We start from the raw sequence: 13,855 nt of genomic DNA, 5'->3' as shown, positions 1-13,855 counted from the left end.
CAGCTTCAATAAGTCCCATCTTATCGAGATATGAGCGAATCCCGTTCCATGTACAATCGACAACGGACAAGTCGATGACCCGTGCAAACCGGTTTACGAGGCAGGGCTCGCGTATGTACAGTACTTTGCTCCCTGCGGCTCAAAAGCAAACCTGTACCGAGGCTCTGCAGGGAGTCGAGTTGGGGCAGGTAAAGGTACCTTGGCTGAGCAGAGACAGCTAAGGTACGGATCTCCGTTGCTTCAAAACATCTGGGGTAAGCTCTCAGATCACGCAACATAAGGCTGAAGTTCCGAAACACCATGCAAGGCGATGAGCAACATTGATAGATACTTAAAGCCCCAATATCGACTAGAACGTCTGGTACGAACACTTTCTTTTACAGAGCGATCGCCTCTCGGTTCATCAAAGCTCAAGCTCAGACTTGCCCTGGTGAGCTTCCACATCGACATCACGCTCCCACGCGCGTGGGGCGTGGGGCTTGACTCTCGTGATTGATTTGCCAGTTCCTCATCTCTCTCCCACTCTCGCTCCACAAGTGCTGATGTCTCCCAGTTTGAGAATGCATGCCATGACAAACTTATTTCAGAATCGTTCATATGGAGAAGGCAGCAGGTCGTCAGTACATACGTAGCTTACATCCGCCGCGCCGAAGCTTGTATTAGGACGGCCATTTGCTCTCTTTGAGGCACAGCCGGCTTCCCCTTGCGATCCAAGTGGACCGTGGTTCCTGGCGCAAAGTCTCATCGTTAGACCGTTCGATGTTATGACGATTCGCTGAACTAAGAATAGTGTACCATACCCCGCGTTGCTTGGATATCCTGACCGGGCGGTTCGATCAAGCCATGAGGAGTCTTCCGAGCTATTCTCCACTGAGGAGGCCAAAGTGCTCAGGTACCTTGGAGCTATTGAGATGGTGGGAGGACTATTAACAAGAGCCACGCCCTTTGAGACGATTCTTGTTGCAGCTTATAAACCATATATACCCCGACCGTCCGCTTCTATCAAGCATCATATTCCCACCTGAAGCCATATTTTGTTTGTTAAATCTGTGTTTGCTTTGCAATGCCTTCCATCACAATGGCTTCAGCTACCCCTCAAAGGGTGAAGCCGACGCCAGCCAAGCCATCGTCAGCTTTGCCCAGTATTATTGATATCCGTGGTGAACATGTCGAAATCAACCTGAAAGAAGAAATTGCTTCAATGTTCAACCCTGACGAGGGCCCAAGGAAGCTTCCAACCCTTCTTCTATACAACGAGAAGGGGCTACAGATATTCGAGGACGTATGTTGATTCTGTTGAGAGATCCCCTTTGCTGTTACTCATACTACTCCAGATCACGTATCTGGATGAGTATTACTTGACAAACTATGAGATTGAGATCCTGAAGAAGTCCTCTACGGAGATCGCCAGTCAGATCCCAGAGGGTTCCATGGTGATTGAGCTGGGAAGCGGGTTTGTCAATTTTCCCCATGATTTTAGACATCATTGACTGATTATGAGAAAGAAACCTCCGCAAGGTCTGTCTCCTTCTACAGGCATTCGAGGAGCTTAAAAAGCCCATTCAGTATTTTGCTCTCGACTTATCTCTCAAAGAGCTTGAACGTACTCTGGCTCAGGTTCCTGACTTCAAATATGTCTCATGCCACGGCCTTCATGGTACATACGATGATGGGAGGGAATGGCTCAAGCATCCTTCTCTCACGAGCCGTTCAAAGTGCATTATCCACCTCGGCTCCAGTATTGGTGCGTTTACACCGGTCGATCAAGTTTCAAGGTGCTAACGTGAGAATTACAGGCAACTTCACCCGAGACGGCGCAGCTGATTTCTTGGGAGGATTTGCAGAAGTACTCACACCATCTGATTCCATGATCGTTGCTGTAGACTCTTGCAGCAACCCGGCGCAGGTCTAGTAAGTCAACGATGTTGCTTGTTGTAAGCAATACTAACGTATGTATAGTCACGCATACAACGGTACGTTGCAATTCAACGCTGGACACACAATTCGATATTGATGCCGCAGTTCTCTAATACAGACTCCAAGGGGGTAACCCATCAGTAAGCTGATTGGCTCTGTCTGGTTGACCGGAAACTGACATCATGTAGATTCATTCTGAATGGTCTTCAAAACGCCAATGAGATCCTTGGTGAAGAGGCCTTCAACACGGATGAGTGGAGGGTCATCGGTGAGTATGTCTATGACGTTGAAGGTGGACGACACCAGGCCTTCCTTTCTCCCACTCGGCCAACGGATGCTCTGGGATCGAGAGTTTTGCCTCACGAGCGCATAGAAATCGAACAAAGCCTCAAATATTCCGAGGCAGAGAAGGACAAGCTCTGGAAACTTGCAGGCTTGACCGAGATGGGTCAATGGAGCCGGGGAGATGAGTATGGTAGGTCACATTCTCTTATGATACATGTCCCACCCAAAACACGCGATCAGAGGTCCTTTGGGTCATGCATCCCCGGATTACCCCGCGAATCGTACCAAAGGAGGGTTTCCCTTTCCAGCTGAGCCGGTAGCATGAGTCCAAACTCGGGAGCGGACCCATATGACGTGGGGGTACATGCTCCGAGCTGAAGTTATATCGAGAATACAGGGAATCTGGTGACACGAGACTAACAATTGTTTAGGCCTCCATTTCCTGCAAAAGTCCAGTATGCCGTTCAGCCTGATCCCTTCCCTCTACGCCGCAGAGCCACTGCCAACGGTCCAGGACTGGAAAGCACTCTGGGAAGCCTGGGATGTAGTAACCAAGGATATGATGCCGGATGAGGAGCTCCAGGAGAAGCCAATCAAGCTGCGAAATGCATGCATTTTCTACCTTGGCCATATCCCGACCTTCCTCGATATCCAGTTGACCAAAACCACTGGCAGTGGCCCGACTGAACCTGCAGCCTACTACTCGATCTTTGAGCGAGGTATTGACCCTGATGTGGACAATCCTGAGCACTGCCATACTCACTCTGAAATCCCTGATGAATGGCCATCAGTTCGGGAGATCATGACCTACCAAGACAGGGTCAGATCTCGTCTTCAGAAACTATACAAAAATGGCCAAGAAAAGATTCCTCGGGACATTGGTCGAGCTATATGGGTTGGTTTTGAGCATGAGCTGATGCATATTGAGACCCTGCTCTATATGATGCTCCAGAGTGACAGAACGCTTCCACCTCCACATACGGTACAGCCTGATTTTGCAAAACTGGCTCAGCAAGCATATGAAGCCAGGGTTCCTAACCAATGGTTTGATGTACCTGAGCAGGCCATCACTCTGGGAATGGACGACCCCGAGGATAGTACTGATAATTCGCGCCATTTTGGCTGGTAAGTCTGAATCGTAAGCTTAGAGGTAAATCGTGACTAACTTTACCGAACAGGGACAATGAGAAGCCCGCGCGACAGACAAAAGTCCATGCCTTCCAAGCTCAGGGCAGAGCTATCACAAATGAAGAGGTATGTATATTTCCTCGTCGAGGTGTCTTCTGGTCCTAATTAAAGTCACAGTATGCCCAATATTTGTACAACTCCAAGATCGAGCATACCCCAGCCTCATGGTTCTCGATTGCGAACACTCACACAAATGGCGCCACTAACGGCAGTCATGCCAATGGAAATTCGAATGGTTACTCTAATGGAAATGGCCACCACGCAAGCCAGGTCCCGGATTCATTCATCCAGGATAAGTTTGTCCGGACGGTGTATGGTCTAGTTCCTCTCAAGTACGCTCTTGATTGGCCTGTTTTTGCTTCTTACGACGAGCTCGCTGGTTGTGCAGCATGGATGGGTGGCCGAATTCCAACATTCGAAGAAGCTAAGAGCATCTATGCGCATGTTAACAAGCAGAAGAGAGCCGAGGCCGAGCGCACCTTATCAAAGACGGTCCCTGCAGTTAATGGGTAAGTCCATCGAACTCATATATTCTTTCGAGACTAATACGTGACAGTCACCTTGTCAACGACGGCGTTGAAGAGACCCCGCCATCCAGCTCCTCCGCTTTGGTCGGGGATGGCTCTTCCGAGCTATTCTTTGACCTTACGGGAGCCAATGTTGGTTTCCGTCACTGGCATCCTATGCCAGTCACCTCCCGGGGCAACAAGCTTGCGGGCCAGTCTGAGATGGGCGGCGTCTGGGAATGGACGAGCTCGCCACTTGAGCGACATGAGGGTTTTGAGCCCATGTCGCTCTATCCTCTCTACACGACCGACTTCTTTGACGGCAAGCATAACGTCGTCTTGGGTGGTTCGTGGGCCACACACCCACGCATTGCAGGGCGAGCTAGTTTCGTCAACTGGTACCAGAGGAACTATCCCTACGCATGGGTGGGAGCCAGATTGGTTCGAGATGTTTAAGCATCTAGACCAAAGCAGTTGTTCCTATATATACGATTGGTTTCATATTATAAACGAGCCGTTGGGATGGATTATGAACTGCCGGAGTTTGATCATTTATATGAGCCCAGATTGCTACGAGAGGAATCTGAAGGAGGGCAGTCACTCCCTGAGAAAGCAAATGTATTATCATGACCATCTCTATTTACTCCTGTGTTTTTGAACTCCATACCGAAACCAGCTACTCTGTGATGATAGCAAATGTTGTCTCTTGCAACGTCATGACTTTCGGATACCAACCGCTATGTGTATCCGTTCCAAATTTCAGGGCGACACTCGTGAAATCAGCCATGTTAAGGGTCTTTCATCCTGTCCCAGAACCGTCATGGGCTCATATTTTGTTATGGCTCTTGAGAATAGCACAATCGTTCCAAAGAATGAGGTATGGGTGAAAACACAGCATTCTGGCTCTAACAATAGAATAGGCGCGGCGCTGCCAGTGCTTTGTACGTTTCTCTCAACCGTTGAGACTACCATAGATATCGAGAAGTTGCTCAAACACATAGCCAGGAAGCTTAATCCCATTCTCAGTGATGAGCTTGGAAATGAGGTCGGGGGGCTATTTAACTTGTTAGCAACTTGATCGAGAGTTATAATTTGGGGCCCACGTACAGTAAAATCGACAGCATCGACTATATCCTTACTCTTGTTATCAACACTGAAATCCAGGATTTCCTGCTTAAAGCCAATATCCCGTTGATCCATGACAAACTTGCGCGCAAACTTGTGTGTCTCGGCAGCAACGTAGAACGGTAGACCAGCTTGAGCAGCCAGCTTAGAAAGCTGAAGAGTACCCATTCGGGAGATGATACCGCCATTGGAAGTGACAGCTTCAGCACCCACAATCACCATATCGACCTGGCGCAGGAGGCCCATGACATAAGCCACTGAAGCCTCTGCGATCTCAGCGACAGGAATACCCTTTGAGCGGAGCTCGCGCACTATGCGATCACTCTCCTCAACGCGGGTTTCCTCTCGCACATAAATAACCTTGAACTTGGCGGCACCGAGGTTCTGCACCGCACGCTCCAGAATTCCAACAACTGATCGCGAAGCACCGTGTGTGAGAATACATTGACCCTCGTGAATCAGCCTCCATCCTGCGTCTGCAATGCCTTCTCGCGCGGCATTAGCACGCTGGGCAAATAGGCGTCCGTTTCGGAGAAGATGTTGCCTCACGGCCTCGAAGCTGCCATCCTGTTGACGCAGCGACGAGACGAGGTACTGAAGAAAGAGATCGGTTCCGGCGGAAAGGGGTACGGGGTTCGCAACGGAGGCTTTGAGGCGATCGGAGTGCGCTTTGACGGTGTCGAGGATCTCGAAAACGGTGGTGGAAGGGTGGGCGTTGAGAAGAGCGATTAGGGACTCGATGGCGGCGACGGGCTTGGTGAGGTATGGGTCTGATGCAAGAAGGCCGCGGTAAGTTTCGACGATACTGGTAGGTTGTTAGAGGAGTGAGAAGCGGATGGGTTTAGAGACGGACTCGAAATCTGAGGTTGAAGAAGCCTGAGGTTGCTCAGCCGGAGTAGCGGCTTGGATAAGTTAGCAGAGAGACAGGTGTTGGCAGTAGAGAGTACCTAGCTGACCTGTTGTATCGACCGTGGCCATAATAGAGGATGTGTGAGATATCGGGGGGTAGGTATCTGGAGTTGAGATGATACTATTCTGGAATTTTTGAAGGGCTTGGTGAGTCAATCAATCTGTCGGAGCTGGTTTGGCGGGGTGAAGTGGGGAGCGGGGCTGAAAGTGACGGCACTGCTTAACTACAGACCGTTTACAGTTGAGGTCCCCTGTAATTGCGCCAGGTGATCGAGAAGCGCAAGTAGCTCTGATGTGCAGTAACAAGCAGCCTTCTCGATGGAAACAGATCAAATACATGCGGCTCAGATCGAAGTACAGTGCTAATTTCGTCTGGAAATAAAGTCAACCAGTTGCGTTGCATCGTTCAATAACGTGCTTCAACCTGTTGATATCGCGAGGTCGCCACTGAGTTGACTACCCTGCAGCAGAACCCCCGAACAAAAGTGCCCCGCGCTGCCCCTCCACCGCTTCCGATCTCTACACCCCTCTCTCTCCGTCTTCACTCCAGACCTCTCTATAGCTTTTGATCTTTGACACTTATACACTTCGACTGCAACAACTCAATTCACTTCACTGAAAGCATCTACAAGTCACAAACGATAAAACATAGCTTAGAATGGAGCTCCTCGATCCCGCGACAGGCGCTGCCCTCCCCAACGACGCCATCCAGCGCATCCTCTTCGTCGCCAACGCCGTCCACGTCTATAACATCCCTCCTCTCACTTCTACAAAGGGCTACTCTGCCAGCACATGGACCGCCGAACCCCAGCGCCATATCTTCACTGCTCGCCTGCGCGTCGTCGAAACAGCCTACGAATCCGAGTCGTCAACCAACAAGCTCAAAGTCGACGCCGTGCTGGAGGATGCTTCGTCAGGTCAACTCTTCGCCGCAGCCCCTTATACCTCTCCAGGTGTTGTAGAGCCGGTCCTCGATAGCAGTCGCTTCTTTGCAGTGACAGTGCGCGATCCGCAGGGTCGAAAGGCTATCCTGGGAATTGGTTTCGAGGAGAGAAGCGAGGCGTTTGATCTGAGCATTGCGCTTCAGGAGGCGCGAAAGGCGCTAGGCTGGGAGGGCGAACAGAGCAAACCGGCTGCGACGAAGGAGAAGGAGGAGCATAGAGATTACAGTCTCAAAGATGGCGAGACCATCACTGTGAGCTTTGGCGGATCAAAGTTCGGTAGACGCAAACAACAAGATAGCTCATCTAGTTCGGGAGCTGGAGGTGATCTTCAGTCATTTGCGCTACCGCCACCACCTGCTGGGCCAAGCTCGTCAGGCGGGTTCTCATTACCACCTCCACCAAGTGCAAATGCTGTGAAGCAGCAGAAGCAATCAGCTAAAGATCTTGGATTCGACGACGGACAGTTTGGAGAGTTTGCTTAAGAACTTCACGGATAAATTGGTGCATCAGCGATATGATTTGAAAAAGAAAACACACAGTATATACACTAAGACATGCTAAATATCGAACGCCAAAATGATGCTCCTAATGGTAAGTGACATGATAATAACTTGATATTATGGACCAGCATGTATGATCGTTCCGTGGTTTTGTATGATGCTTGAAAAATTAACGCCCTATCCGGCAACGCCCTTCAAATGTGCAACGATGAGCCTAAACCTCAGGCCAAGCATTATGAAGACAGGGAAGACTGAGCCGCCTCTCCCTAAGCGCAACGAATAGCTCCTCACTCAACTCTTCTCCAAGTTCAGAACCATAGTCCTTCTCCTGAACGAAGGGTGTCACAGCGTCAGTTGGAGTTACTGGCGTGGTCTCAGACTCTGCGCTATCGCAGCTAGATTCAGGACCAAAGATATCCTCTACGGCCTCGTCGACGGTTTCTAGACCGTATGGCGTCGGCTCCTGTTGAATATATGGTGGTTCATAGGCCTGGTGCATGTCGCCAAAGTACCCCATCGGGGCAAAGTGCTCGGAATTGCCGCTTAGAGGTGTCAAAGGAGTGGTAACGCCGTAGGAAATGGGACTGAAGCAGACGGATGATGCGACACTAGGGCTTTCGACAGTCCGAGTCTTTGCCCAGGTCTCTCGGCTCCTGATTTCAACAAACAGTTCGCCAAGACGGGAGAAGATAGCCTTTTCCTGTTCAGCGGCCTGGTTGGCCTTAGACTTCAGCAGAGCCAGCTGTTTCCTCAGCTTTCGCCGACCATTGTCGCCAACGAGGTTGTGAAGCTGGGCGTCCACGGCGCAATACTGTGCCATGAGATCTGCAGCTCTGGCAGCTTGCTGCTGGAGGCAAGACATAAGATATGCTCGATCTATATAGAGATTTTCAAAAGGCCTGGGCGAAAAGATAAGATGAGAGTTGGCATATGGCTGTTGCTTAACACTCTCTGGTGTAGGGCGGCTTTTGGAGCTGGAAGATCGGCGGCGTCTCCTTCGTGAGGAAGGACTGCAAACTGACGGTGTGTCTGGGTGTGGTGTATCCGGAAGGGATTGAGGTGAAGGTGGGAGGATAGGGCATGTTTGTAGCTTGGGGATAGCAATGTTTAGCTCCTCGGGAGGCGGAGTGATTCTTGCATGCATTGGTGGTAGCTGCACCATGCTATGAGTTGTTGTAAAAGTGTTATTCATCTAGATAGTTTTGAGTTTTTGTTAATGATAGTAGTAAAGAAGGAACATTCTCTCTGAGAGAAATAGTATCCATCATCACTAGATATTCACATCTCTCATCCTCCATTGCCTCTCCACTGTGGACAAAGACCACTGCGAAGAGGGCTACACTGTACATGAGGGGGCTGTTCGCTTTGTCGCTGTGTTCGCCTCGACAAAGCGAAACAGCGAGTTCCGGCGCTTGACCTAGTGATTCTTTGGAAGAAGGTTCTTCTAGTGAGAGTCGTTGGTTATTCTGATGGATCCGTGCCTGGTGGCCACACTTTAAACAGTCACCAACTTCAGCCGTCAATAAGACTGGTCAGTCTTGGCTTTTGGAGGCTGTTCAGTTGGCAGTCAGGAACATGAAAGAGAGGTCGTAGGGTCTAGAACAGCAGGTCATCTGGTTTGCCTTCGCTCCATGTAGTTGAATAAGGTGGCCAAGCCAATTGTTTGTTCGAACCAGGAGGTGGCGTTGTTAGCCCCCGCTGTTGGCTTGGATTGACAGCCTCATAGCAAGGTTTGATTCATTTCCAGTGCAACCCAACAGTCAAATGAGAGGCGACTTGCTTCTCATCAGATTGCAAACCCATCGTGGCCTGGCGGGTCGTTGAACCGCCATAGCCCAGCCTCTTCTGCGGCTTTCCTGACTGAGGAGACTTCCTGGGCATCGACAGCTCGGTTGATGTCTGCGTATCGGACCTCCTGCTTTTCTTCTTTACCATCTGACTTTTCTCGCTTTGGCTTGCCGACATGAGCGTCTGGATGATACTGCTCCATGATATTGATGAAGCAATCTGTAGAGACTTCATCTGCGAGGAACTTCATGATTTCGGCTCCTTCGTCCTGTCTGCCTGGCATAACAAGATGGCGAATCAGCAAGCCCTTTTTTGCTATCCCGTCTCCGGTGAAGCACAGGTCACCGACCTGAGCGTGCATCACCTTAATGCTCTCTCTGGCTGTTGCAGCGTAATCATCGGCCTTCAGTAGCCTTTTAGAGGTGCTTGGCTTCCACACCTTAAAGTCAGCAAGGTAGATATCGACCAATCCATCCATCAGTTGCAGGGATGCAAGAGAGTCAAAGCTTGAGGTGTTGTAAACGATGGGAACTGTCAGGCCATGGTCCTTGGCATGGAGGATACTCAACGCCACCTGCGGGACAACATGCTCAGGCGTAACAATGTTGATATTGTGTACTTTGCCAACCTCTTGCAGCTTGAGGTACCAGTCACCTAATTCCTCGGGGGTCAAGTCCATCCCGTTTCGTTGATGTGCGATATCGTAATTCTGGCAAAAGATGCAACGCATGTTGCACCCGCTCATGAAGACGGAACCACTACCATTGTGCCCCTGAATGCACGGTTCTGTAAGAGTTTAGTCAGAGGTTGAATATGAGAACATGATACACAGCTAACGAAGAGCTTATGAGCTGAGATGCAAGGGAGTATCAGGTACAGCGAGCCGAGAGCAAAGCGCAATGGGCAGCAGATGGACTGACCTTCACCAAAATGGGGAGCGATTGTATTGACTTTCGCCTTCTCTCCGATGAGGCACATGCCTGTCTTCTCGTACCTGTTTACGCCACATTCTCTCGGACATAGATTACAATTGCGAAGGTGAGCATACGCCAATGAACGCTTCTTGGCTGCGTCGCGGGAACTGAGTGTCATATATCGCGGAACATAGTCGTCAAGGAGGAACGGGGGAGCAAGATGAAGAGAGCGACTGAGTATCTTGGGAGCTACGAAAGTGGTTTTGGCAACATTGACAACGCATCGTCTTGATAGCGACAACATCATGGCTGATATCGCGTATTTTGGTTTATCTTGATTGGTGTTGAGGGAGGTTGTATTTATAGGTAGCTTAGTCATCGCTTCTACAGACGATGGAGGGCAGTCACGAATGGGCAATCTTTCAGTTATCTCCCAAACCGGTTCCAAGAGAAGGTGCTTCTAAACACTTCTATACAACCTAAGTAAGTAAGTTAGGTAAGATCAGAGAGTGTTTCGCACTTGTTATGCTCCATGTGTATAGAAGCAGCTTGAGTCCAGTGATTACCCTATAACGAGAGACGAGAAAAGAATCAAATGCACATAGGCATGAGAAACCTGGAACGCTAGGATACCTACCCCAAAGGAGTGCGAAACACTCTCAGGGGTTGTAAATTAAAAATGACCGAGTTTCTATTTGGGCGAGGACTCTAAGTCTGTCGTTTTTCAAACGCTAGAGTCTCGACTTTGCCAGATATGTGAGCATGGAGATATCATCAGATGATAATTCCTGAGAACACCAAACCCAAATGACAGGTTGTGCAACCGGAGATTAGGATTCCTAAGGCCAAAGAAATTGAGGAATGTGATGTGAATGCCTTGGTATACTGGCGAGTTTAGCAAGAGTATGGGTACACTAGCTCTATACCCAAATACAGAGATCGTGCTACTACGATCCTACTTTATTGTAGATATATATGAGGGATGACAGAAGAATCCTGGACTAATTTAGGACTTCTTTCCTGTTAGAACTTCCATTCTAGGTAGTTCTTAGAGATAAGATCAGAATGAGTTCTATCTGGTGGTTGTCTGGCAGTGGCAGATCCCCATAATGATTGAGTTTTGGAAATGCCTGTGTTCACAAGCTGGGCTTGTTTGTTTACTCTATAATTTAGAGAAGGTGGCGAGTTTACCGAAGAGAACTCTCTTCACATCATCTTGGGCATTGTCTTGGATCACTCAACATCCTCTCTTCATCAGGTCGCCTGAGATGCTTTTTGGAAACTTCGGGTTGGCCTTTCTAACCCTGTTCTTTCTTCCCTTGGCTGAAAGCCTTCATGTAACCCCAGAAATTGCAGATGAACAGCTACGCGATGTCTACGACTACATCATCGTTGGAGGTGGCACCGCAGGTCTGATCATCGCCAATCGCCTTTCCGAAAACCCAGCAGGTACTTGATGCCGATAGACTCGACGAGCCTCGCTAATGGTGTTGTAGTTTAGGCCCTAGTTCTCGAATCTGGTCCTTTGTACGTCTCTCGCAATCCACCAGACCTCAACTGACAAATCGCATCTCAGGGATGACGCGAGAAATCTTTCGATTCCTGGAGGCCTTCTTCCTGTCCCGGGCACAATCGGGTCAGGTGGAGGGCAAAAATACCAATGGGAGTTGACCACTGAACCCCAGACCTATCTCAACAATCAGAATGTGGAAGTCCCTCAAGGAAAGGCTGTTGGCGGCAGTTCCATCCTCAATGGCCTCTGTTGGTCCCGAGGCTCAGTGTCTGATTATGATGATTGGCAAAAGTTGGGTAACAAGGGTTGGTCTTGGAATGACCTACTTCCCTACTTCAAAAAGGTAGGTGTGTAACAGGCCTTTCAGAATGAGGCTGATTTGTGGTAGTCTGAAAAGTTTACCTTTAATGTTGAGCCTCATGACACTGAGAAACTTCACATACGTCCTCAATCAGCTGAGCATGGATACAATGGCTCAGTACACGTCTCCTACCCTCAGTACTTCTATGACCAATCTTGTAAGTCATGTAAACTGTCAAAGCTTTGCGTGTTCTGACTAGAGAACAGCTAACATTCTGGACGGCTTTGCGGAGCTGGGCCTGCCCATCATTGGTGATGTGAACAATGGGACAGCCGCAGGGGCCATGATACTTCCCTCGAGCATGCACCCTGATAACCAGACCAGATTTGATGCCAGAGAAGCTCACTTTAACTCGGTATCTTCGAGGTACAATCTTCATATTGCAACCAACCAGACTGTCACACAACTTGTTTTGGATAGTGACAGTGCATACAGCTCGAGTCAGAGAGTCATGGGAGTCGAGGTACGATTAGGTGATACAAACGATGAGGTGGTTACTAATCCGTATGTTAGTTTGCTCTAGATGACAAGTCTAAGGTGAGATCAGTTTCTTGTACCCGAGAGGTAATTGTTTCGGCTGGTGCGATCTTCACTCCCACTTTACTTCAGGTATCGGGGATTGGGCCATCGGATGTTCTCAAGTCGCTCGACATTCCTGTCAAGATTGACCTTCCTGGCGTTGGGTGTAATCTTCAGGACCATCCCATGGTTTATGCCAACTACTACTGTAAGTACCTTACTTCTATTAGATACCGGATACTGATGGTCTAGACCGCAATGAATCATATTTCACGAGTGGTGAGATAACCGACGATGTGTATGATGAAGTTGCCGTGGAGTACATACGGAACAGAACAGGTGAGCACAAATTGCCGAGAGAGGTACCCGTTTCTGACAGATTTAGGTCCTTGGACGGCACCTCTCATAAACACAGTTGCATTCCCGAGTCTTCGATGTGCAACAGATGACTGGAAACAATTCATGAACAAGAGTTCGGGGGATGGCATTCCCTCAAATACCTCCAACTCTGTGAAAAAGGGCTACGAAGTCCAGAAAAAGATTCTCCAAGACCAGATACTTAGCAATGATACCGGAATCTTTGAGACCATGGCCAACTCACAGGGGCAGTTGACTGTAGCTGCTCAAAAGACCTTCTCCCGTGGCACTGTCCGTCCCTCGTCATCCTCAATCTTCGATCTGCCAAAGCTGGACCTGCGATACTGCTCCGACCCGATCGATTGCGAGATTATCGTTCTTGGTCTCCAAATGAATGCAAAGCTGATCCAAACCGACGCAATGAAGGAACTCATGCCTGGAGCGGAATCGGCGTTTGATACTACAGATCATGAGACGCTGATGAAGCATGTCATGGAAAAGATTACGACAGAGAGACATCATTCAGGGACAGCTGCCATGATGCCTCTTGAGTTGGGAGGAGTTGTTGACCCTGAGCTCAAGGTGCGTGGCACATGTAACTTGCGTATTGCTGATGCCAGCATCATGCCCCTGATTCCATCAGCCAACCTACAAGCTAGTGTCTATACCATTGCTGAGAAGGTAGGATTCCAATAGTTAATGGAGACGAACTAATATTGACAACTGAAACAGGCAGCAGACATGATCAAATCAGCCAAACCGGATTGTCGTATTATAGAATGACTTCCTTTCCCCCCCAGATCGTGAGCAACCATCTGATAACATCCTCATCCTTAAATAGCACATAGATCAAACAAAAGAAATGGTTGGTATTCTGATTACCAGGGATGCATTATTAACATTAGTATTGACGTTTTCTGGGTGAAATGGCCATAGATTGCGAATTAGACCAGGTAATGATAATACAGCAATTCTGCCCATCCCCGGTACGTTCGATAGAGCAAACCAACCAACAACTGAAAATAAACG

General features: G+C 49.0%; 6 protein-coding genes across 7 annotated transcripts; 3 read left to right on the top strand and 3 right to left on the bottom strand.

Moving 5' to 3' along the window:
• Positions 1-1,063: 1,063 nt before the first annotated feature.
• On the top strand, positions 1,064-4,357 carry FVEG_15947 (hypothetical protein; the record flags this gene model as incomplete). The annotated part of the gene is made up of 11 exons (XM_018905175.1): positions 1,064-1,282; positions 1,335-1,453; positions 1,506-1,744; positions 1,797-1,911; positions 1,960-1,973; positions 2,036-2,057; positions 2,106-2,392; positions 2,634-3,327; positions 3,381-3,456; positions 3,508-3,899; positions 3,947-4,357. 11 exons carry the CDS (start codon positions 1,064-1,066, stop codon positions 4,350-4,352), a joined length of 2,583 nt encoding a protein of 860 aa, XP_018752490.1. The 3' UTR covers positions 4,353-4,357.
• A 9-nt stretch (positions 4,358-4,366) lies between these two features.
• On the bottom strand, positions 4,367-6,174 carry FVEG_06837 (hypothetical protein). 2 transcript variants are annotated; one of them, XM_018895263.1, is made up of 4 exons: positions 5,978-6,174; positions 5,875-5,923; positions 5,004-5,826; positions 4,367-4,950 (listed from the first exon to the last, which is right to left on the bottom strand). In XM_018895263.1, the coding sequence occupies exons 1-4, from the start codon at positions 5,997-5,999 to the stop codon at positions 4,849-4,851; spliced, it is 996 nt and encodes a 331-aa protein (XP_018752489.1). In that variant the 5' UTR covers positions 6,000-6,174; the 3' UTR covers positions 4,367-4,848. The 2 variants fall into 2 exon arrangements, with proteins under 2 accessions (XP_018752489.1, XP_018752488.1); XM_018895262.1 differs by having other exon boundaries at positions 4,428-4,950; positions 5,969-6,147.
• A 414-nt stretch (positions 6,175-6,588) lies between these two features.
• Positions 6,589-7,449, top strand: FVEG_06836 (hypothetical protein; the record flags this gene model as incomplete). Its single annotated transcript, XM_018895261.1, has 1 exon — positions 6,589-7,449. The coding sequence occupies one exon, from the start codon at positions 6,589-6,591 to the stop codon at positions 7,354-7,356; it is 768 nt and encodes a 255-aa protein (XP_018752487.1). The 3' UTR covers positions 7,357-7,449.
• A 47-nt stretch (positions 7,450-7,496) lies between these two features.
• FVEG_15946 (hypothetical protein) lies at positions 7,497-8,536 on the bottom strand (the record flags this gene model as incomplete). Its single annotated transcript, XM_018905174.1, has 1 exon — positions 7,497-8,536. One exon carries the CDS (start codon positions 8,534-8,536, stop codon positions 7,589-7,591), a length of 948 nt encoding a protein of 315 aa, XP_018752486.1. The 3' UTR covers positions 7,497-7,588.
• Positions 8,537-9,160: 624 nt separating this feature from the next.
• Positions 9,161-10,396, bottom strand: FVEG_06834 (pyruvate formate lyase activating enzyme; the record flags this gene model as incomplete). The annotated part of the gene is made up of 2 exons (XM_018895260.1): positions 10,083-10,396; positions 9,161-9,948 (listed from the first exon to the last, which is right to left on the bottom strand). The coding sequence occupies exons 1-2, from the start codon at positions 10,381-10,383 to the stop codon at positions 9,161-9,163; spliced, it is 1,089 nt and encodes a 362-aa protein (XP_018752485.1). The 5' UTR covers positions 10,384-10,396.
• A 948-nt stretch (positions 10,397-11,344) lies between these two features.
• Positions 11,345-13,716, top strand: FVEG_06833 (hypothetical protein; the record flags this gene model as incomplete). The annotated part of the gene is made up of 9 exons (XM_018895259.1): positions 11,345-11,525; positions 11,585-11,603; positions 11,653-11,932; positions 11,978-12,107; positions 12,157-12,413; positions 12,464-12,677; positions 12,722-12,808; positions 12,855-13,507; positions 13,559-13,716. The coding sequence occupies 9 exons, from the start codon at positions 11,345-11,347 to the stop codon at positions 13,607-13,609; spliced, it is 1,872 nt and encodes a 623-aa protein (XP_018752484.1). The 3' UTR covers positions 13,610-13,716.
• Between the last annotated feature and the right edge of the window lie 139 nt (positions 13,717-13,855).

Source organism: Fusarium verticillioides, chromosome 7 (assembly GCF_000149555.1).
Source record: "Fusarium verticillioides 7600 chromosome 7, whole genome shotgun sequence".
Classification (NCBI taxonomy): Eukaryota; Fungi; Ascomycota; class Sordariomycetes; order Hypocreales; family Nectriaceae; genus Fusarium; species Fusarium verticillioides.
This window is presented reverse-complemented; position numbering and strand designations above follow the sequence as displayed.